Genomic DNA, 24567 nt, shown 5'->3' with positions numbered 1-24567 from the left:
GAGAGCGCGATCGGGACGGTTGGAGAAGAAGGTGGCTCCCGAAGGGGGAGAGACAAACTGCCGTAACCTCTGCCGTTCAGGAGCCCGGTTACTTATTTATTCGTTACCCTTTTTCTTCTTCCTTCCCCAGAACCTTTTCCTTCCCCTCCTCTTTTTTTTTTTTTCCTTTTTTGGGAGACGAAAAATCTCCGGAAAGGGGGAGAAGAGCTCCTTTCGCTCCTTTTCATTTCCCCGCCTCCTTCCCTCCCCCACCTCTCCCTCCTCCGGCTTTTTCCTCCCAACTCGGGGAGGTCCTTCCCGGTGGCCGCCCCGACAGGGTCTGAGCACCTAGGCGGAGGCGGTGCAGGCTTTTTGTAGGGAGGTTTGCGCCTGCGCAGCGCGCCTGCCTCCGCGATGCACGGGGGTGGCCCCCCCTCGGGGGACAGCGCATGCCCGCTGCGCACCATCAAGAGAGTGCAGTTTGGAGTCCTCAGTCCGGATGAACTGGTAAGCGGCTCTGCCCTCCGACTCCTCTTCCCTCCCGCTCCTGCGGGCGGGGCTAAACGGTGGCTGCGGAAGCTTGGTGCTTCTCGCTGCCGGGTGGTGGTAGCAGCGCCAAAGGCAGTGCTGAATCTTGCCTTGTGTCCTCCCAGAGTTAAATTTTGGAAGAATTTGAGCAAGGTTAGTGCAGTGTCCGAGACGGGGGTCTGGCCCCAGAGGTTCTTCGAAGCTTGTAGGAAGGGCTGGAGGGAGAGAAGGGGGACTGATTGCACAGACGAGTCTTAGGGAGATTTTGCAGATTTGGAGAGGAAGCCGAGCTCCAGATGTTTTTTTTGCCCTGTAAAAATATTAATTGAGCACACCAGATTTTTTTCCTTCTCTTTTCTATAAATATTAATTGAGCGCCTCTATGTGATAGAAGGAGTCCTTTTGACGCAGTGGTTAAGAACTCGGCTGCTAACCAAAAGGTTGGCAGTTCGATTCTACCAGCCGCTCCTTGGAAACCCTATGGGGCAGCTTTACTCTGTCCTGTGGGGTCGCTATGAGTCGGAATCGCCTCGACGGCAACGGGTTTGGTTTTGGTTTTATGATGGATAAAACCCTGGGGATACAGGGCTGACAAGGACCCTACCTTCTAGAGGCCACTTTCTGTGGGAAGGGGTGGGGGAAACAGACAGTAAGCATATGAGCCAGTGAATGAGCAAGATAATTTAGTTAATGGACTTGAATGAAGTGAAACCGGAGTAATGGGATAGAGAGTCACTGAGATGGGGCGACTTCAGATGGGGTGGTGTCAGAAAAGGGCTGTCTGAGGAGGTGATGTTCCCAGGCAGAGGAAACAGCAGATGCAGAGGGCCTGAGAGAAGAATGAACTTGGCCTGTCTCTGGTCGGAAAGAAGGCCAGTTATTTCTGGGGCTTATTGGGTGAGAGGGAGAGTGTTACAGAAGTAGGCTGGAGAAGGGGGGGCGGGGGGAGACAGACCAGGTGGGATTTTGTAATTCATGGTAAGGAATCTATTTTATTCTGTTTTCAGTAGGAAGCCATTGGAGAATTATAAGCAGGAGGGTGGCGTGATCAAATGTACATTAAAAAAAAAACAACCAGCCAAGTACTGTGGTTGCTCCGGGAAGATCTGATGAGGGGTGGGTAAGACTGGAAGCAGGGAGAGATCAGTGAGGAGGGTAGAAGGTAGTCCCAAAGAAGAGCTGTTGGTGACTCTTTTTGTGGTGCTAACAGGAGGGAGCCAGTTGGCTAGGGAGAATGGAGTTAAAGGGCTATGATGTGGATGGAGGCAATTTTGCTGGGCAAGAGAGCTCAGCTGTGTGAGAGTTGTGTCAGGAGTTAGAATGTCCTGATCTCACACCATGCCACAGAATAAATTCCAGATGGAGTTAAGGTTTAGATCTAAAAATATAGAAGGCTTCTGGGGGCCTGATACCAGAGGTGGAAACCCTAAGTAATGAATTAATAATTATGGGTAAATTTTATTGAGTGTCTATATGTGCTGGAGCCCTGGTGGCACAGTGGTTAGGAGTTTAGCTGCTAACTGAAAGGTTGGCAGTTTGCATCCCCCAGCTGCTCCTTGGAAATCCTATGGGGCAGTTCTGTTCTGTCCTGTAGAGTCACTATGAGTCGGAATCGACTCGATGGCAACAGGTTTGGGTTTTTTTGTTTGTTTCACTGTATGCTAGACACAGAGCTAAGCATTTTACATACAAAGAGCAAGGCAGATTTCACTACTTAAAAATAAGTCACTTGTTTATCAGAGATGCCATGGGCAAAGCTAAAACTGATTGGGAAGCAACATTTGCAAGTGACGTACAGAGTTAGATTTCTTAATATACAAGGAGGACTTACAAATCAGTAAGAAAAGCACATATCTACTAGAAAAATAGAAAAAAATATATCAATAGGCAGTTCACAGAAGTAGTAAAAATGGCCGATAAAAATAATCAGCTTGCCAAATCAAAGAAATGCAAATTAAAATTACTATTTTTTTTTATCTAATTTTTCTCTGTTGGCAAAAATATTAAGAAATAGACATGCTTATACACTGTTGGAAGTAGAATAAATGTGTGTAACCTTTCTGGAGGACAGTCCGGCACTTTTTTCAGTTTTTACTTTGACCCAGCATTTCCATGTTTAAGAATTTATTAAAAATTTTTCATTTCTCACCTTAGACATGTACCTTCTCCACACTTGCCTTATCAGTAAAAGGCTCCACCATTCATCCAATTGCTTAGGCCCAAAAATCTAAAAGCTACCTTTAATTTTTCTGTTTCTCACAACCTTCACTCAGTCCATCTGCAAGTCTGTCAGCTCTGCCTTTCAAAATATGTCTGGAATCCAGCCATTTATGACCATCTTCGTTTCGACCACCAAATTCCATCGTATTCCATCCCACCATCATTCTTCCCCTGGGCTACTGTAGTAGTCTTAGCCCCCAGTTGGTCTTCCTACAGTTTGCAGAACAGCTAGAACTAGAGGAATCTGTCCAAGATGTCCCTTCCATGCAGGAATCATCTCCAAAGCTCCCCAAACCCTTACATTTAGAATAAAATGCGAACTTCTTACTGGGACCTACAAGGTCCCGTATGATCTAGGCCCTTGCTTGCCTCATCTCATCACCATTCTCCTCTTTGCTATTCTTTAACCATACTGACCTGCTTGTTGTTCCTCCAATACTACAGGCTCATTCCTGCCTCGAGGACTTTATTACTCACCTTCCTACCTCTTGAAACAGCATTGCCCAGACCACCAGATATCTGTTTCTTTATGTCAGTATGTCCTCTATTCAAATGTCATCTCATTAGGAGCTCTTCCCTGACCACCTTGTTTAAAATAGCATCCTCCTGTGAGTCCTTGGGTGCAAATGGTTAAGTGCTTGGCTGCTAACGGAAAGGTCAGTGGTTTTAGTCCACCCAGAAGTGCCTCAGAAGAAAGGCCTGGTGATCTACTTGTGAAAAATCAGCCATTGAAAATCCTGTGGGGCACAGTTCTGCTCTGACACACATGGGGTTGCCATGAGTCCCCCTATTTTCTGTTTTATTTTCCTTCATAACCTACCATTACCTGAAATGATAAGTTTTATCTGTTTCTTCCTCTCTCACTAGAGTGTAAATTTTATGAGGGACTTTGTGTTACTCCTTTTCCCTTGGCACCTTGTGTGATGCCTGGCACATAATAAAAATCAGTCGAAATGAGTGAATGAGATAATTGGACCAGTACACAAATGTATATGGAAGGATTTTTATTGAATTAGTGTTTGAAAATGACAATTATATAACAAATATTTATTAATAGGAACGCTTTGAATAATTCAGGGTCTGTTCTTACTATAGAGCAAGATCTTCCAATAGGTTAAATGCACTGTTCCCAGACTGCTGAGGCGCCCCCAGGCAGCGAAGCTGACTCACAGGGGTGCAGTGGGATTGTTTTTAAAATGTTGAAGAAAAACAGCTACGTTTGTTGGATGCGCTGGGAACTAATACGTGGAGGCCGTTAAGTTTCAGCATTAGATGGCGCTGAAGCGTTTTTGATGATGTCATGTTTTTGTGAAGCTGGGATTTCAGCAGTTGCTAAGTACCTGGCAAAAATCAACAGTGAAACAAGAAATAAGGGTGGTGCTAGCCAGTCTGATTCCAAGATTTGAGAAGTCGTGCAGTGCCCAGCAAGTGCCTAGCTAGGCACTTGCTGGGCACTGAACAAATTAGTAATTTGAGGAAGAAATAAAAATATTTTTTTCTTTCAATTTATGTGTATTATTTTTTTAAACGCTGCTAAGCTGCTGGGCATAATTACATATTAAGTTGTTGTGGATCTGGTTACTTAAGTGGATCTCTTAGGAATTTCTTTTGGCCTAGGGGGTGCTGTGAAAGTTACCGAAATACTAAGGGCACTGTAGATAGCCCTGGTGGCACAGTAAAGTGCTTGGCTGCTGACCAAAAGGTCAGAGGTTCAAATCCACAAGCATCTCTGCGGGAGGACGATGTGGCAGTCTGCTTCCATAAAGATTACAGCCTTGGAAACCCTATGGGGCAGTTCTACTCCATCCTATGGGGTCATTATGAATCAGAATAGACTTAGCGGCAATGGGTGAAGGGCGCTGTGAGCTGGTCAAAGTTTGACAGTCTCTGGATTAAATGAAAATGTCGCTGCAAAGTATGCAGAATGAGACCCTATTTATGTAAAAATGATAACGTGTTTTCATTGTTTAAAAAGTAAGGAAGGCTGTTCACAAAAGTTTTAGGAGTCATCTGTGTTCCACCTTGGGTAAGTGGATAGGTGGGTTAGGGGCCTTTTGTGAACAAGTGGTGTTTAAGGTTGGAGTGCTCTCCAAAGGTCTTGAGGAGTGGTACCCTGTCGGTACAGAGGGCTCTTAGAATTAGCTGCAAGATAGAGTAGCTGTGTTTGCTGTTATAAGATAGATGTGGATGTTGCTGGCTTGTACAAAGATTACTTTAAAAGGAGTTGATCCTGGTTCATTAAAAACACTGTTTATTGACTGTCTGCCATGGAATGTATATATTTATAGCCTAACTTGTTCCAAGAAGGATTTAAAGCAGTAATATAGAGTGTATGCTACACTGGTGAATCAGAAGATTATCCTTGTCTTTAAATTAAATGTTTAGTTTAGTGAGGGATTTCCTATATATACAACAAGTATTTACTGAGACCCTGCATGGCACAAACAGTTAAGCACTTGGTTACTAACCAAATGGAGGTTCAAGTCCACTCAAATACACCTTGGAAGAAAGAGTGGTGATCTACTTCCGAAAAATCAGCCGTTGAAACTCCGGGGAGCACGGTTCTACTGTGACACACATGGGGTTGTTATGAGTTAGAATGGACTCCATGGCAACTGTTTTTTTTGTACCATGTGCTGGATAGTGTGTCAGGCAATGAGGATATAAAAATAAATAAAACATGATCCCTGCCCTCAAGGATTGCAGTCCTATGGGAGAGACAAATGTGTAAACAAGTAATTAAAGTTGGGCTGAGAACCTTGCTGGGGGATGAATAGAGTTAGGAAGAGTAAGAGACAACTTTATAAGAAGGTAACATCTGAGCCAGGTCTTAAAAAATGAATAAAAGTTTACCCGAAAGAAAGTATGTGAAGCAAAATAAATTTTCATAAGTCTTTTGTAGTTGGAGCATAATGTTGGGGTGCAGGGTGGAAGAATGTGGAACCACATGAAGCTGTAAAAGTCGGTTGCTGTCGGATTGTAAGGACCTTGAGTACTTTGCTAAAGGCAGAGAAGAGAGAATGAATATTTATTGAGGATCTACCGCAGACAGGTCTTATGTTTTGTGACCTTAGGTTACACAGCTACAGCGGGGCAGTTCCTCAGTGAGAACCCAGCCTGTGACCTGCACCCCCTCAGGAGTTTAACCTTTATCCTCTAGGCAGTGAGGAACCCATGTTTGGTTGAAGGGTTGGGGGCTTAAGTAGCTAGAATTTATGATGAAAGGATAGTCTTTTCCATAAACCGGAACATTCATGTCTGCTGCCTAGGACACCCCTCTGCCCAGTCTCAGAATGCCTGGAAGTAGAATTAGTCAGAAGGGTGGTTAGCTTGGTGAGCGTGGACGCTGAGCAGAGGGAGATAGAGTTTTGAGCGTGATTTCCCTCAGGCCTCTCTGCAGTGACAGTTCTGGCGGCCAGATTCAGGCCTGCTTCCGCAGTTTTGTGTTTCATTCAAGGTGAGCAAATCCATTCTTCGCGTTTCTCGTCACAGAACACAGCTGATGAGGTTCCAGCTTTGTTAATTTAGTCGCACGCCAGGCCTGGCTCCTTGAGATTGCATCAGGTTGTCTTGATTAGCATTGTGGATATTCAGAACCTCTTCAGCCTTCCATCTGTAGCCCATTTTGGTTTCCACTCATCAGTGGCCAATAAGATCTGTTATAAGGGGATTACTGACTGGTCTGACTGTCAGGGGCAACCAGCTCTCTTTGTTCCAAGTTCTTTGAGGGCACTTCCCTGCAGTGGAGAGCCTTAAGCAGGTTAGTTCAAGTTAATAGGCATTTGCTGGTAGCGTGCTGTGTGTCAGGCAGGTACTGGGGAGCCAGGATGGAGGGGTGTTGCCTGCCCGGGAGGAGCTTATAATCTGTGAGGGACATAGACCCTTTATAGAGAGCGGCTGTGGAAGCACAGAGGGAGCCCCGGTCTAAATGGGGAGGCCGTGAGAAGGCTTCCTGGAGGAAGAATGCCTGAGCTGAGTCTTGAAAATAGAGGTTTCTCCAGTGGGAAAGGCATTCCAAGCAGAGACATAGCATGGCATGGAGGAGTGCCCTGCATGTTGTGCTGGGTTCCGGGGGACTGTGGGGGATTCCGTTGCTGAAGAGTAAGCAGGAAGGTGTGGAGCATCGGGAAATGAAAGTGGAAGCATCAAGGCACTTTTGCCAGCTGTTCTGCTGAGTTTAGACATCATTCTGAGGATAGATTTCCCTTTTAGAAGCAGCACCCTGATTGTGGTGTGGATGGATTAGAGAGGGAGAGGCTGGTGACCTGCGAGACACTAGTTCACTGCCTGAACTAGGACAGTGGTTATAGGGATGAAGAGGAGGGGCAAGACTCCAGAAATGTTTAGCAAGTAAAAATGACCTGAATTTGGTGAATGATTCGATAATAATAGTTGTCATTTATTGAACACCTATTATGTCTTGGGCTTAAGCCAGTAATGCAGTCTCTAATGGTTATGTAATTCATCAATGATAGAGCCGTAACTTCTCCAAAAGAGGGGTTTCTGACTCCAAAGCCCATACTGTTTCTACTGTTTTGTGCCTGAGTATAGGTGTCTAACTTGATGCCATCTCCTGAGATGGGGACTAAAGGAAAAAGAGGTTTTTGTGGAAAAGAGAATTTACTTTTGTGTTGTTGTTAGGTGCCGTTGAGTCGATTCCAACTCATAGCAACCTTGTGTACAACAGAACGAAATACTGCCTGGACCTGCACCATCCTCACAGTCATCGTTATGCTTGAGCCCATTGTTGCAGCCACTGTATCAATCATCTTATTGAGAGTCTTCCTCTGTTTTGCTCACCCTCTGCTTTACCAAGCATGATGCCCTTTTTCAAGGACTGATCCCTCTTGATAACGTGTCCAAAGTATGTGAGATGTAGTCTCGCCATCATTGCTTCTAAGGATCATTCTAGCTGTACTTTTTCCAAGACAGATTTGTTCCTTGTTTTAGCAGTCCACGGTGCAGTCAATATTTTTCTCCAACACCACAACTCAAAGATGTCAGTTCTTCTTCAGTCTTCCTTATTCATTGTCCAGCTTTCTTTCCACATGCATATGAGGCAATTGAAAACACCATGGCTTGGGTCAGGCGCACCTTAGTCTTCAAGGTGACGTCTTTGCTCTTCAACACTTTAAAGAGGTCTTTTGCAGCAGATTTGCCTGATGTGATGTGTCTTTTGATTTCTTGACTTCTGCTTCCATGGGTGTTGATTGTGGATCCAAGTAAAATGAAATCCTTGATAACTTCAGTCTTTTCTCCGTTTATCATAATGTTGCTTATTGATCCAGTTGTGAGGATTTTTGTTTTCTTTATGTTGAGGTGTAATCCATACTGAAGGCTGTTGTCTTTGATCTTCATCAGTAAGTGTTTCAAGTCCTCCTCACTTTCAGCAAGTAAGGTTGTGTCATCTACATGTTGCAGGTTGTTAATGAGTCTTCCTCCAATCCTGATGCCCCATTCTCGATATAGTCCAGTTTCTCGGATTATTTGCTCAGCATACAGATTGGATAGGTATGGTGAAAGGATACAAACCTGACGCACCCCTTTCCTGACTTTAAACCATGCATTATGCCCTTGTTCTGTTTGAACAACTGATTCTTGATCTGTGTACAGGTTCCTCACGAGCACGCTTAAGTGTTCTGGAATTCCCATTCTTCGCAGTGTTATCCATAATTTGTTATGATCCACACATTCCAGTGCCTTTGCATAGTAAATAAAACACTGGTAAACATCTTTCTGGTAGTCTCTCAAATTTACTTTTAGACATGTTGAATTTGAGTTATTCGTTGGCTGTCTGCAGGGGGCTCAGTAGATAGTTAAATATGTGAATCTGAAGTGCAGAAGAAAGGTGAGGACTGGAGGTAGATATTTGGGAGTCATCAGTATGTAGTGAAAATCATAGGACAGCATATCAGGTATGATGAGAAGTGGACCACCTGAAACCCGTGGGAGCAGCAATAGACCAAGGCAGAGGGGCCTGACAGGGAGACTGAAGAAGCAGCAGTCAGTAGGAGGAGGAGAGTGTGGTGTGGAAGCAGAGGGAGAACCTCCACAGAGATGATGAAGAAGGGTCTCAGCTCCAGTGTGTCACATGCAGCAGAGGGCCAGCAAGGTAAGGACTGAGATGGGCTATGGATTTGGCCGAGTGGAGCTCCTCCGCCTATCCGGAGTGACTTCAGGGATATGGTGGTAGTGGGAGAAAATGTCATATTAGGAAGAGAGCTGTGCATAATCACCAGTCATCACTGCATTTTACTGTTTTGAACTCCATCTGTTTTTTCCAGCAGTGGCTCCTTCAGATCGAGGCTTTGGCAAGTCACATCGTGCAGGTTCAGTTTTCTTATATATAAAAAATAGTAATTCATTCCTGTGAAGTTAGTGGTTAAGATTAGAGGTATAAAATACATAAGTCTATTTGGTGCCTGACTTGAAGTTAATACTCAATTTAAAGCTTTTGTTAAGTTCCTAAGTTCTTCCTACTGGGAGTTCAGTGGAGCAAAGCCTCACTAACTTAAAAATCCTTGGTTTTCAGTGTGAAAGGCTACTAAAGGTTACCTCAGCCAACCTGTAGCCCAGGGCAGAAGTCTCTTCTGAGTTCTATCTCCCTCTTTCCTTCACTGAGTTGATCCTATGTGTCCTGGCTCCACCATCCTCAGGATTCCAGCCACCGGCTCTTCCTTGAGGTGCCTTGGTCCACTTCTGCTCCAGATAATTTTCATTCACCTGTCCTCCTAGCACCCAGCTCACCTGTCTTCGAATATCTCATCTAAATATGGAAGGGTTCAGTCAGGTCAGACCCTTGAGAAGGTGGCAAGGATGAGGTGAAGAGGCAAGACTGAATTTACAAGTGCCTGATTCCTCATCGAGGAGTCCTGATGGCAGAGTGGTTAAAGTGATTGACTGCCAACTGAAAGGTCAGCAGTTCGAAACCACCAGCCACTCTGTAGGAGAAGGATGTGGCAGTCTGCTTCCACAGAGATTTACAGCCTTAGAAGCCCTGTGAGGTCCTTATGAGTCAGAATCTACTTGATGGAAGTGAGTTTGGTTTTGGTTTTGATTCCTCATCAGGAGCTGAAGTTAGAGTTGGAATCATGGGTCTGGAGGCAGGACATCTTGGCTGTCATACCAGGCGGGCAGTTACAGCAATTCCCTGACTCAGAGTTGTGATCTTGATTTCAGCTTTGGGGAAGAAACAAAGCATTGATTTTTCTTTTTTTCCTCTGAAATAACTTTTATTTCTTTTTTTGTGGTAAATGCTACGCACGTGAATTACCTAGAATTCAACCGAGAGGGATGTCTTGGGGTTGAAGTCCTAGAGATGGGTATTTGTATGGAGCCCAGGGTCGACTGAACTCTATTTCGAGTACCCTGCTCCTGCTCAGACAGGAACCAGAACAGACTTTTGCCGTGTGATGCTCAGCTTTGACATTTTTCCAAATGACAGTTGTCCCCCATTCCCCCCAACCTAGGCTAAACTTGGTTAGTTCTTCTCAGAGTAGTTTGGGATTCTCTGAGGCGTTAGTACAGGAAACTAGGATTTCTATTTAGTTGCTGTTGGCTTTTTTTTTTTTCCCCACAGAAACGAATGTCTGTGACAGAGGGTGGTATCAAATACCCAGAGACAACTGAGGGAGGCCGCCCCAAGCTTGGGGGGCTGATGGATCCAAGGCAGGGGGTGATCGAGCGTACTGGCCGCTGCCAAACATGTGCAGGTAAGTGCTGGGGGCTGGAGTGGAATCCTGAGGGGAGGGAGAGTGGCTTGGGTCCTTGAAGAGAGCCAGGGCTGAGATGGACACCTTGGAGACGTGGTCTCTGAGGTAAGTGGGAGCTAGAAGGGAAGATTTCGATTCTGTTCTCCCACAGGAAACATGACAGAGTGTCCTGGCCACTTTGGCCACATTGAGCTGGCCAAGCCTGTCTTCCACGTGGGCTTCCTGGTAAAGACCATGAAGGTCCTGCGCTGCGTCTGCTTCTTCTGTTCCAAACTGCTTGTGGACTCTGTGAGTGGCTGAGGGGCCCTGGCCTGGGGAGAGGGGCTACTTGGCCAGGGGGAAGGGGGCAGGCCCAACTGACCTTGCTCTGCTCTGTCTCCAGAACAACCCAAAGATCAAGGACATCCTGGCTAAGTCCAAGGGGCAGCCCAAGAAGCGTCTCACACACGTCTATGACCTTTGCAAGGGCAAGAACATCTGTGAGGGTGGGGAGGAGATGGATAACAAGTTTGGCGTGGAGCAGCCTGAGGGCGATGAGGATTTGACCAAAGAAAAGGTGATTGGGGCTGGCAGAGACTGATGCGGGGGAGGCATCAGGAGGTGGTCACAGGGGCCTGAAAGGAAGAATGGCAGGAGGTGGCAGAAGAAACAGGAGCCAGAAGGGGATAGAGGAGTGGGAGGGGCTGGCCTGGTGCAGGGATGGGTAGATACCAGTGCCTGGGCTCTGAGGGCTCCTCTCTCTCCTGGGAAGGGCCATGGTGGCTGTGGACGGTACCAGCCCCGGATCCGGCGCTCGGGCCTGGAGCTCTACGCAGAGTGGAAGCACGTCAATGAGGACTCTCAGGAGAAGAAGATCCTGCTGAGCCCCGAGCGAGTTCACGAGATCTTCAAGCGCATCTCCGACGAGGAGTGTTTTGTTTTGGGCATGGAGCCCCGCTATGCACGGCCTGAGTGGATGATCGTCACGGTGCTGCCAGTGCCCCCCCTCTCTGTGCGGCCTGCTGTTGTGATGCAGGGCTCGGCCCGCAACCAGGTCAGCGTATCGGGCCTTGGCCTCTCAGCTGGGTGGCAGGTGTTTGGGCAGGAAGCATCTGGGCACGGGGCAGGGGTTTGCAGGGGCCTGTGGTGGAGTGGAGGGCACGTGAGTGACTGACTGACAGATCTGTGTTTGGAAATACCCTGTCACTCACCAGCTGTGTGACCTGTCATGAGGTCCTTAGTGTGGTTAAAGGTCACATGGTGCTCCCTTATCTGTAAAATGCAAGTTCCAGGTGCTATGAGGATGGGAGGTGAGGGCCGGGCCTTGCACGTATGTGTGAGTGAGTGCTCAGTAGGTGGTGACTGCGGTTGTAATGATGTCGACTTCCTACCTCAGGATGACCTGACTCACAAACTGGCCGACATTGTGAAGATCAACAACCAGCTCCGGCGAAATGAGCAGAATGGCGCGGCAGCCCATGTCATCGCAGAGGATGTGAAGCTCTTACAGTTCCATGTGGCCACCATGGTGGACAATGAGCTGCCTGGCCTGCCCCGTGTGAGTCCACACACTTCCCAGCCACCCCTTGTGCCTGAGAGGAAAGGGGGTCAGAGGCAGGATGAGTGCCAGCATGAGGCCTCAGCACTGGCAGAGAGGCCAGTGCTGACTGCTGGGGGCTCCCCACCCCCGTTTCCTCACAGGCCATGCAGAAATCTGGGCGTCCCCTCAAGTCCCTGAAGCAACGGTTAAAGGGCAAGGAAGGCCGAGTGCGAGGGAACCTGATGGGCAAGCGTGTCGACTTCTCAGCCCGCACGGTCATCACCCCCGACCCCAACCTCTCCATTGACCAGGTTGGCGTGCCCCGCTCCATTGCCGCCAACATGACCTTTGCGGAGATTGTCACCCCCTTCAACATTGACAGGTGTGCCTAGTTCAGAAGCCCTGCCTTGGAGTGGCCAGGGAGACATGACCACAGTGGTGAGGCTTTGAGATAGGTTCTGCTCTCCCCGCCTTGGGGATGGGCTCTGGTGACAAGTGGGTAGGGCTGAAGTTTAGAAGGTTGGACTTCCACTTGGGGCTTTGGGGTGAGGGTGGCAGCAAGGATTTTTGGGGAAGCATTTTGTTAATTGCACCTCTTCCCTTCGTAGACTTCAGGAACTAGTACGCAGGGGGAACAGCCAGTACCCAGGAGCCAAGTACATCATCCGAGACAATGGCGATCGCATTGACCTGCGTTTCCACCCCAAGCCCAGTGACCTTCACCTGCAGACTGGCTATAAGGCACGTAGCAGTAAGCTCTCTGAATGGGTGCAGGCTGGGGTTGGGTGTCTGAGGCTGTCCTGTTTATGAGGAGCCTGGCTTGCTGACTGTTTTAAAGGCTGCTGCTGTCCTGGGCATGCTTGCAGCTGCCTGCCACTGACATTCAGGGTGGGTGTCACATAAACCCCAGAGATGCATGAGGGATTAACATATGTCAGGAAAGCGGGAAAGAGCAGAAGGCTTTGTGTTCAGACTGAGTTCCTTGAGATTGATGGATACAGCATCTTACTCATCTCTGATGAACTGGCGTCTGGGCCAGAGCCCGGCCCAAAGGAAGCATTTGTGAAGTGTTTCAAGTGAGATAAGCAGCGTACATTTCAGTGCGCAAAACATTTGAGATCTGTTGTCATTTCACTCGTACCATACGTACCTCCTTCACTGAGACCTTTCCTGGCCCTCACCTCCCTAGGTGGAACGGCACATGTGTGATGGGGACATAGTTATCTTCAATCGACAGCCAACTTTGCACAAAATGTCCATGATGGGGCACAGGGTCCGAATCCTCCCCTGGTCTACTTTTCGCTTGAATCTTAGGTCAGTCCCACGACTGAGGGAAGCAGCTGGGAGCCATGGGCTGGGGTGGGGCAGCCCCCCAAGTTCACTTCAGACATCTCCCCGACTTGGCTTTCTCTCTCTCACTGCAGTGTGACAACCCCATACAATGCAGACTTTGATGGGGACGAGATGAACTTGCACCTGCCACAGTCCCTCGAGACGCGGGCAGAGATCCAGGAGCTTGCAATGGTGCCACGCATGATTGTCACCCCCCAGAGCAATCGCCCGGTTATGGGCATCGTGCAGGACACACTCACAGCAGTGCGCAAATTCACCAAGAGAGACGTCTTCCTGGAGCGGGTGTGTGGCCCTGAAGCTGAGACCTGGCTGGGGCAGGCAGCGGGGTCCCTGGATGGCAAGGCGGGAGATGGGGAGAGAGAGCCGTGGCATTTTGCACTGTCTGCCCTGAGGCTGCCTTTTCCGGTGAGGTAGGAGGAAAGCAGCTTAGGAACAATCAGGAGCCAAAAAAGTGCATAGCTCTAGCACTTTATTTAGTTCTTTAAAATGTCATGTAATTCTAAAATTTCAGGTGTTGTTTGTAAAGTAAAGGTAAAGGGAAAAATAAATAACCTTGTTAAAATTTAGCCATTTATTCTTACCTTCACTTATTCACTAGTTTCATAATTATAGAAGTAATTTATGGTTATTTTTTTAAAAAAGAAAAACTCACTGTTTAAAAGAATTTTTATTAAAATTTCGGAAAACACTTTTCTTGGTGTCCGTTTGCCTTCAGAATCTGGCTATCTCGCTTGGGCAGGGTGGCCTCCTCTGACATTCTGAGAGGTAAAACCAGCTGTCCTGACTCCCGCCTTTCTCCCTCTTCCTCTGTCAGGGTGAAGTGATGAATCTCCTCATGTTCCTGTCCACGTGGGATGGGAAGGTCCCACAGCCAGCCATCCTCAAGCCACGGCCCCTGTGGACAGGCAAGCAGATCTTCTCCCTCATCATCCCAGGCCACATTAATTGTATCCGTACCCACAGCACCCATCCCGACGATGAGGACAGTGGCCCTTACAAGCACATCTCTCCTGGGGACACCAAGGTAGGGGCAGACTTCTGGACATGTGGGGACAGGATTTCGACCCGGGAACCAGAACAGGGGCCTTGAGTGTGTGCTTTGTCCCCAGGTGGTAGTGGAGAATGGGGAGCTGATCATGGGCATCCTGTGTAAGAAGTCTCTGGGCACGTCAGCCGGCTCCCTGGTCCACATCTCCTACCTCGAGATGGGCCATGATACCACTCGCCTCTTCTACTCCAACATTCAGACTGTCATTAACAACTGGCTCCTCATCGAGGGTAAGTGTAGGGGTTCTCTCAGCCCTCTCCATGCAGCATGTCTTCCCCCACTTCTTACTGCTCTTTCTCCATCCCCTTGTCTTTCCTTCTTGGATTCGGTGTTCCTCCATCTACTCTTTGGGCTATGATTCCATCCCGTTTCTTGGAAGTCCAAAGGGGTATTGCTGATGCTTCTCGTTATTTCTAGGTCATACCATTGGCATTGGGGACTCCATTGCTGATTCGAAGACTTACCAGGACATTCAGAACACTATTAAGAAGGCCAAACAAGATGTAATAGAGGTGAGAGGGAAGCCTGGGCAAAGACTGAATGAGAGGCACTGAGGGACTTGAACTTAAGAGCAAGGGGCGTGTAAGGGGCAGAGAGAAGGCAAACAGGGCAGGGGCTTACTGAGTGCTCTGCCTCCTTTTCTGCCCAGGTCATCGAGAAGGCGCATAACAACGAGCTGGAGCCCACCCCAGGGAACACTCTACGGCAGACTTTTGAGAATCAGGTCAACCGCATTCTCAACGATGCCCGAGACAAGACTGGGTCCTCTGCCCAGAAATCCCTGTCTGAATACAACAACTTCAAGTCTATGGTGGTGTCTGGGGCCAAAGGTTCCAAAATCAACATCTCCCAGGTGAGGAGCCTCATCTTTTCCTCTGTGGGGCCACTGTGAAGGTTGGGAGGAGGAAGGCAGGTGTGTGTTCGGTGGGGGAGTTGGGGAAGAATATCAAGGGTTCTCAGGAAAAGGGAGTTAGGCTCACCACAGGTCTTCTGTGTCCCAGGTCATTGCTGTCGTCGGGCAGCAGAACGTGGAGGGCAAGCGGATCCCATTTGGGTTTAAGCACCGGACTCTGCCTCACTTCATCAAGGATGACTACGGGCCTGAGAGCCGTGGCTTTGTGGAGAACTCCTACCTGGCCGGCCTCACACCCACCGAGTTCTTCTTCCATGCCATGGGGGGTCGTGAGGGGCTCATTGACACAGCTGTCAAGACTGCTGAGACTGGTGAGGCCTTCAGACCCGGGGCCCTGCCATGAGCTGGTACAAGGGGGTCCCAGAGGCTGAGAACCCCAGGGATAGGGTGGGCCTGCGTGACATGTGGAAAGAGTAGAGACAAAAAGCTCAAGAGTTAGGTGAACACCCTCATTCTGATTGCTATACAGCGTTCCATGATGCAGGGGCTCTGTCTTGGGGAACTCCACTGGGCCTCATGCTTTCAGTAAAAGTCCCTGGGGTGGGGAGGCTTACCAGCCCCAAGGGGAGAGCTGGTTCTTCTGGGGATCAGGTGGACCAAAGCCCCAGACTGGACAGCAAGACTTCCAAGATAGGGCAGTGTCTTCTGGCCTTGGGTCCCTCATCTGATGACCTCCTCCCAGGATACATCCAGCGGCGGCTGATCAAGTCTATGGAGTCGGTGATGGTGAAGTACGATGCAACTGTGCGGAACTCCATCAACCAGGTGGTGCAGCTGCGCTATGGCGAGGATGGCCTGGCGGGCGAGAGCGTGGAGTTCCAGAACCTGGCTACCCTTAAGCCTTCTAACAAGGCTTTTGAGAAGAAGTGAGGAGGAGGGGCAGGCGGGTGGTTCTGGCCCTGGGGAACCTGGGACCCGAGTTGTAGGGTTTTACCTCTCCTTCCCCCAACCAGAGAGATGGCCTTACCTGTCACAGCACTTTCTCCACTCTCTGAAAGCAGCTGTGAGATGGGAGGTGGGGTAGAATGGAGTGCACATTTGGGGCTCATCCCCGCTTTGTCCCTGGTGATGGCAGAAAGCAAGCCCAGGGGGCGGGCACACGCCAGGCCCCATTGGCAGCCCTTGAGCCTTGATCTTCTATTTCCCCGCCCAGGATTCTTGCCCCTAAAGCCTTGTCCGGTGGGTCTGCAACTTTGGGAGCCTCACAGTGCTGCTTGGCGGGATCAGGCCTCAGAACACCCTGCCCCCTGACCCCACCCCTGCCACCTGCAGGTTCCGCTTTGATTATACCAATGAACGGGCCCTGCGGCGCACTCTGCAGGAGGATCTGGTGAAGGATGTGCTGAGCAATGCACACATACAGAACGAGCTGGAGCGGGAGTTTGAGCGGATGCGTGAGGATCGCGAGGTGCTCAGGGTCATCTTCCCAACTGGCGACAGCAAGGTGCGTGTGGGCGGGAGTGCTGGGCTGGAGAGTGCAGCCGCTGGGCGGCTGTCCCTGGTCCCTGCCTTGTGATCTTCCTGCTGTATTCTCCTCCCTCAGGTTGTCCTTCCCTGTAACCTGCTGCGCATGATCTGGAATGCTCAGAAAATCTTCCACATCAACCCTCGCCTTCCCTCTGACCTGCACCCCATCAAGGTGGTAGAGGGTGAGTACCTGCTTAGGTGGGCTCCAGGCCAGGCTGGGGGACAGGAGACTGCTGGGCCCTGGCCTGACAATCTTTTCATCCTGTGTTTGGCCCCCAGGAGTCAAGGAATTGAGCAAGAAGCTGGTGATTGTGAACGGAGATGACCCCCTTAGCCGGCAAGCTCAGGAGAACGCCACGCTGCTCTTCAACATCCACCTGCGGTCCACACTCTGCTCCCGCCGCATGGCTGAGGAGTTCCGGCTCAGTGGGGAGGCCTTTGACTGGCTGCTTGGGGAGATCGAGTCGAAATTCAACCAAGCCATTGTGAGTGTTGTGCTCTCACTGCCCCCTTGTTTTTCTCCTTTTACCTGTGACTTCTCTGGTTCCTAGAACAGCCCACCTCTGCCTGCAATCACCTAATAATAGCCCTTATTCACTGTAAGACTTCTATGTGCCAAGCCCTGTGTCTAGTGGTTTATACCTTTTTATCATAGCAACCTTATGACCCTACTAGGGTGGTGGTGGTTAGTCCCATGTTGCAAAGGCAAAAACTGAGGCTTGGAGAGATTGTGTGACTGTATTGTATGATGGTCAGACAGGTAGTAAGTGTCATGGCAGAATTTGAAATAGGATTATTGTTTATTTTCATGAAATGTGTGTTCTGTGCAGAATTCTGATTTAGATGGAGGTAGGGAATTGGAGTAAGTAGGGAAGAGATTTACAGACACTGGAATACGTTATCACTGCCTTTATGAATGTTAATGGATAATGGAAGGAGAGAAAAGCATAATTCGCAGCTTGCCTCTGAATCCGTTTAACATAAATCTAGTTTTATAAAGTAAATAATTAAAAATGGATTGGGGAAAAGTACCAAACTTTGGAAGAAATTAAAGACCTAAATAAATAGAAAAACATCTCATGTTCATGGAACGTAAGACTTAATATTAAGATGGCTGTATTCCCCAAATTGATCTACAGATTCGACGCAATCCTATCTGCCTTTGTTGCAGAAATTAAGCTTATCTTAAAATCTTAAGATGTGGAAATGAAAGGGACCCAGAATAGCCAGAACAGTCTTGAAAAAGAACAAAGTTAGAGGATGCACACGTCCTGATTTCAAAACCTGTTATAAAACTATAGTAATAATCAAGACAGTGAGATACTGGCATAAGGAATGACATCTAGATCAATGGAATAACACTGAGAATTCAGAAATACACCTTCACATTTATAGTCACTTGATTTTTGACAGGGGTGCCAAGACAATTCAATAGGGAAAGAGTTGTTCTTACAAATGAGGCTGAGACGACTAGATCTCCATGTGGAAAAGAATGAAGTCGAATCCATACCTCACACCGTACATAAAAGTTAAAGTAGATGTAAGAGCTAAAACTGTAAAGCTCATAGAAGAAAACATAGTCTTAATGTTCCTGACCTTGTATTAGGCAATGGTTTTGTAGATACGACACCAAAAGCTTAAGGAACCAAAGACAAAAATAGATAAATTGGACTTCATCAAAATTAAAAACTTTTGTACTTCAGAAGAGACCTTCAAGAAAGTAAAAAAGCAACACACAAAATGGGGGAAATATTTGCAAATCATGTATCTGATAAGAGATTTGTGTCCAGAATATATCGAGGACAAGTCTTACAAGTCAACGAAAAGAAAAATAACCCAATAAAAACACTTGAATAGACATTTCTCCAAAGAAGATATACAAATGGCCAATAAGCACATGAAAAGATGCTCAACATCATTAGCTGTCAGTGAAATGCAAATCAAAACCACAATGAGATACCATTTCATACACGTTAGGATGGCTAACATAAAAAAGATGGACAATAATAAGTGCTGATGAGAAAGTGGGGAAATTGGAACATTCATGCATAGCTGACGGGAATGATGGCATCTTCTTGGGAAAACAGTGTGGTAGTTCCTCAAAACATTACCGAGTTAGAGTTACTATACCTGTTGCCTTCGAGTCTATTCGGACTCATAGTGACCCTTCAGGACAGAGTAGAACTGCCCCATAGGGTTTCCAAGGAGCGGCTGGTGGATTCAAACTGCTGACCTTTTGGTTAGCAGCCGAGCTCTTAACCACTGCGCCACCAGGAACCCAGAGTTACCATATGACCCAGCAATTTCACTTCTAGGTATATAACCCAAAGGACTGAAAATGTGTCCATCTAAAAATGCAAATGCTCCACAGCAGCATTATTCGTAATAGCCAAGCAGTGGAAACAACCTAAATGCCCATCCACTGATGAATGGATAAACAAAATGTGGTATATTCATACAAGAGAATATTAATTCAGTGGTAAAAAGTAATGAGCTATCAAGCCGTAAAAAAACATAGTTGATCTTAAATACGTATTAGTAAGTAAAAGAAGCCAGTCTGAAAAGGCTATATACCGTTTGATCCCGATTAAAAGGGTGGATTTTATGGTATGTGATTAGATCTCAAAAATAATGCATTAAAGGAGGCAGGGAAACTAGAGTACCGGAAATGGAAAAACCAGAACACAGAGAATGTTGACACAATGTGAAAAATGTATTGATGTCTTGGATCAGTTTGTGTGGAAATTGTCAAATGGTAACCTAACTTGCTGTATAAGCTTTCACCAAAAACACAATAAAATGTTATTAAAAATAAACATTAGGGGGGCTTCCTATTTAGAAGATAACTGTAAAATGAGTATCTATCATTTTAGTATGCTTCTAGAAGTTTGGATTTTAGGTGATAAAGTATCTGGGTACGCAGCAAAATCGTGTGCTGTAAATTGAGCTCTTACCCCAAGCTCATCTGCCCCGCGTTTCCTAAGATTAGAGCATGGTCCGGCCCTGGCTGCATCCCTGTCTGATTCACCAAAGTGAGTGATTTGCTTTGTCTGATGCTCACTTTCCTTACTCCTTAGGCCCATCCTGGGGAGATGGTGGGAGCTTTGGCTGCACAGTCCCTAGGAGAACCTGCCACCCAGATGACCTTGAACACCTTCCACTATGCTGGTGTGTCTGCCAAGAATGTGACACTGGGTGTGCCCCGGCTTAAGGAGCTCATCAACATTTCCAAGAAGCCAAAGACGCCCTCCCTTACTGTCTTCCTACTAGGCCAGTCTGCTCGGGATGCTGAGAGAGCCAAGGTGGGGCTTGGGGGGTGGGCTTGGCAGGAGGAGGAGGAGGAAGGGAACTCTTTGCCCTGAATAAAGGGTTTTGGAGGGTTTGTGCTATGAATCCCTCTTCCTTCCCAGGACATTCTGTGCCGCCTGGAACATACCACATTGAGAAAGGTGACTGCCAACACAGCCATCTACTATGACCCCAACCCCCAGAGCACAGTGGTGGCCGAGGACCAGGAGTGGGTGAATGTCTACTATGAGATGCCTGACTTTGATGTGGCCCGGATCTCCCCCTGGCTGTTGCGGGTGGAGCTGGACCGAAAGCACATGACCGACCGGAAGCTGACCATGGAGCAGATCGCGGAAAAGATCAATGCTGGTGAGGCTGGGAGGGCAGGCACGTACCTCTGGTGTGTCCGCTGCCCTCTTGTTGCCCCACCTTCGCCGTCTTCCACATCCCCGGTCTGTTCCTCCAAGACATCTTTTCTCCAGGACCTCTGCTCACCAGCCAGTTCCCCTCGGCATGGCCTTCTGTTCTTGGTGTTTCTCCTCCTTTCTAGGGGGATTCTGCAAGAAGGAGGGGGAGCCAAAAGCAAACCCTGTATGGGGAGAGCTGAGAATGAACAGTGCCAGGGAAGCAAGGCCTGTCAGTGTGGGCTTTCTCACGGTTCGCACCTGTCCCCACTAGGCTTTGGTGACGACTTGAATTGCATCTTCAACGATGACAATGCAGAGAAGCTGGTGCTTCGCATCCGCATCATGAACAGTGATGAAAACAAGATGCAAGAGGTAGGTGGGACCCAAGGAGAGATGATACATCAACACAGAAACCTTATTAAATGGCGTTAATGACAAAAGAAATACAGGTGCTGCTCCATCTAATTTCAGAATGAGGAATGGTGGAAAGAAAGGGTTTTCAAAAATTTTCAGCAGCAAAAAATCCTTGAAATCCGAAGTAGCGGCCAGATAGATAAAATGAGTGGCATTGAAGTGGGGGTGTGTCTCCACAGCTCTGTCACCTGGCTTCCCTGCCATGGGGCCCCTGCAGCCCTAACTCTTCAACTGCAGAACAGTTAGGAAAATTTTGATCTATCTTGCTGGAATAAAAGAGAGTAGTGTCAAGACAGTAACAGCCTGGAAATGTACTCGGTTAAGTGCCAGAACCAGAACGGGAAAGTGCTGGATGCTTGGTTACTGCACACAGGTGCACACGCACACAGGCACACGTGTACAGGGCCAGGTCCTGGACAGGACCATGCAAAATGGGAGTTGGCTTAGGATGGTGGGGGGTGGGTGCGTTTTCCTGGGTTTTTTGGAAATCTTACCTTAAAAGCCTGATAAGTAGTCTCAGTGGGACTGAAGAGATGGAGCCCGGCGGCCCAACTTGGTCCTAGAGGAGGCTGTAGTTTGGGGGAAGAACCTGGGAAGAGGCCAGAGGATCCTAGGGTTGCAGCCTCACTCTTGTGGCAGGAGGAAGAGGTGGTGGACAAGATGGATGATGATGTTTTCCTGCGCTGCATCGAGTCCAACATGCTGACTGACATGACCCTGCAAGGCATCGAGCAGATCAGCAAGGTCAGCCCACCCCACCCCGGCCTCCCGCCTCCCACAACCCTCCCTCCTCTGCCCAGCCTGAGCTAGCTGTCTCCCCCCAGGTGTACATGCACCTGCCCCAGACGGACAACAAGAAGAAGATCATCATCACTGAGGACGGGGAGTTCAAGGCCCTGCAGGAGTGGATCCTGGAGACGGATGGCGTGAGCCTGATGCGGGTGCTGAGCGAGAAGGATGTGGACCCGGTGCGCACCACATCCAACGACATCGTGGAGATCTTCACGGTGAGCTGCCGCACAGCTGCCCTTTCCTGGTGTTTCTGGGACCCCTCCCTGGGCCCCGAGATAGTGCTTCCACAGGGTTTCCTTGCTCAGAATTTTTTTATGCCCGAATCTACTTTGAAGTGTGGATTCATTGACTCCTGACGCTCCCTGCTGACCTGGTAGTGGCAGGAGCGGGGAGGAGAGTGAGCTTATGGTGCTGATCCCCCACCCCCGGTGCCAGGTGCTGGGCATTGAGGCCGTGCGGAAGGCCCTGGAACGGGAGCTGTATCACGTCATCTCCTTTGACGGCTCCTACGTCAATTACCGGCACTTGGCTCTACTGTGTGATACCATGACCTGCCGCGGCCACCTCATGGCCATCACCCGGCATGGCGTCAACCGCCAAGACACCGGACCTCTCATGAAATGTTCCTTCGAGGAAACGGTAATGGCAGAACCTTTGAGCCAGTTGGGGAGACAGAGAGATGAGAAGGCGGGGCAGCTGTGGGAAGGAGGGTGCCCGCCAGAGTGCAGACGGGCGGTGGGAACAGCAGTTCTTGCCCAGCAGCCTGGGCGCTGAGCGTGGAGGGTCTAAAGGGGCCTTCCTCTGCCTCCGGCCTTCAGGTGGACGTGCTCATGGAAGCGGCTGCTCATGGGGAGAGCGACCCCATGAAAGGGGTGTCTGAGAACATCATGCTGGGCCAGCTGGCGCCCGCCGGCACTGGCTGCTTTGACCTCCTGCTCGATGCAGAGAAGTGCAAGTATGGCATGGAGATCCCCACCAACATCCCCGGCCTGGGGGCTGCCGGACGTGAGTATGGGGGCCTCGCCGCAGGACCTGGCTGGGCCTGGGAGGGGGTGAGGCAGGTGATGGGTGGGGGTGTCTCCAGTCCCTGGGTGCTTTTCCTCGTAAGTCATTGCATGCCTCTTTGCAGCCACCGGCATGTTCTTTGGCTCAGCACCCAGTCCCATGGGAGGAATTTCTCCTGCCATGACGCCTTGGAACCTGGGTGCCACTCCAGCCTATGGTGCTTGGTCCCCCAGTGTTGGTGAGTAACCTGGCCCAAGGAAGAGAGCCCTCTCGGTACCTCTGGGGGTGGGTGAGCTGAGATTGTTCTGAATATCCACTGTCAGGACTCTGGAGACCTGGGGAAAGGCACTGAGGAGTTGGGTTGGGCACCAGGTCTGGTTTTAACCTGTCTTGTCTCCACAGGGAGCGGAATGACCCCAGGGGCAGCTGGCTTCTCTCCCAGTGCTGCTTCAGATGCCAGCGGCTTCAGCCCAGGCTACTCCCCTGCCTGGTCTCCTACGCCGGGCTCCCCGGGCTCCCCAGGCCCCTCAAGCCCATACATCCCCTCACCAGGTGAGTTTTCCCCGTCTGTCAGCGGCCAAGTTCATTTCCTCCTTGACCTTTCCTTCTGGGCAAGTCTCCCATCACTCAACTCGCATGTTGGCTTCCTTCCCACAGGTGGTGCCATGTCTCCCAGCTACTCACCCACGTCACCTGCCTATGAGCCCCGCTCGCCAGGGGGCTATACGCCCCAGAGTCCCTCTTACTCCCCCACTTCACCCTCCTACTCCCCTACCTCTCCATCCTATTCTCCAACCAGTCCCAACTACAGCCCCACGTCACCCAGCTACTCACCGACTTCTCCCAGCTACTCGCCAACCTCTCCCAGCTACTCTCCAACCTCTCCAAGTTACTCTCCAACGTCTCCCAGCTATTCTCCGACTTCCCCGAGCTACTCGCCGACGTCACCCAGCTACTCACCAACCTCTCCCAGCTACTCGCCAACGTCTCCCAGCTACTCGCCAACATCTCCCAGTTACTCGCCGACGTCACCCAGCTATTCTCCCACCTCCCCCAGCTACTCACCGACATCTCCAAGCTATTCACCTACATCTCCAAGCTACTCGCCAACTTCCCCAAGTTACTCACCCACCAGCCCTAACTATTCTCCAACCAGTCCCAATTACACCCCTACCTCACCCAGCTACAGCCCAACATCACCCAGCTACTCACCTACTAGTCCCAACTACACGCCCACCAGCCCTAACTACAGCCCTACCTCGCCAAGTTACTCTCCGACCTCCCCCAGCTACTCCCCAACCTCTCCAAGCTATTCCCCTTCAAGCCCACGATACACACCACAATCGCCAACCTATACGCCGAGCTCTCCCAGCTACAGCCCGAGTTCTCCCAGCTACAGTCCTACTTCACCGAAGTATACCCCAACCAGTCCCTCCTACAGTCCCAGCTCACCAGAGTACACCCCAACCTCACCCAAGTACTCGCCTACCAGCCCCAAATACTCGCCCACCTCTCCTAAGTACTCCCCTACCAGCCCCACCTACTCACCAACCACCCCAAAATACTCACCAACATCTCCTACTTACTCACCAACCTCTCCTGTTTATACCCCAACTTCCCCCAAGTATTCACCTACCAGTCCCACTTATTCCCCCACTTCCCCCAAGTACTCGCCCACCAGCCCCACCTACTCTCCCACCTCCCCCAAAGGCTCTACCTACTCGCCTACTTCCCCTGGCTACTCACCCACCAGCCCCACCTATAGCCTCACCAGCCCGGCCATCAGCCCAGATGACAGTGATGAGGAGAACTGAGGGTGAGCAGGGTGCAGCGGCAGCTGGCTAGGGAGAAGGGTGCCTCTGTGGGGTTCTGTGGCCTTCTTGCCACCCTTGCCACCTGGTAGCCCCCCCAGCCCTCCTGTA

The 24567-nt window shown here is 49.4% G+C and overlaps 1 protein-coding gene across 1 annotated transcript; it reads left to right on the top strand.

Moving 5' to 3' along the window:
* Positions 1–24459, top strand: POLR2A (RNA polymerase II subunit A). Its single transcript, XM_004376033.2, has 29 exons — positions 1–486; positions 10307–10439; positions 10591–10727; positions 10822–10995; positions 11191–11472; positions 11815–11976; positions 12120–12340; positions 12567–12699; positions 13148–13272; positions 13383–13593; positions 14126–14335; positions 14421–14589; positions 14777–14871; positions 15009–15212; positions 15361–15583; positions 15955–16138; positions 16545–16716; positions 16816–16921; positions 17019–17224; positions 19817–20041; positions 20150–20396; positions 20706–20806; positions 21488–21592; positions 21673–21855; positions 22076–22279; positions 22459–22645; positions 22770–22883; positions 23048–23197; positions 23303–24459. Exons 1-29 carry the CDS (start codon positions 394–396, stop codon positions 24457–24459), a joined length of 5913 nt encoding a protein of 1970 aa, XP_004376090.1. The 5' UTR covers positions 1–393.
* The last annotated feature ends 108 nt before the right edge of the window (positions 24460–24567 follow it).

This window comes from Trichechus manatus, unplaced genomic scaffold (assembly GCF_000243295.1).
Source record: "Trichechus manatus latirostris isolate Lorelei unplaced genomic scaffold, TriManLat1.0 scaffold00040, whole genome shotgun sequence".
Taxonomy (NCBI): Eukaryota; Metazoa; Chordata; class Mammalia; order Sirenia; family Trichechidae; genus Trichechus; species Trichechus manatus.
This window is presented reverse-complemented; position numbering and strand designations above follow the sequence as displayed.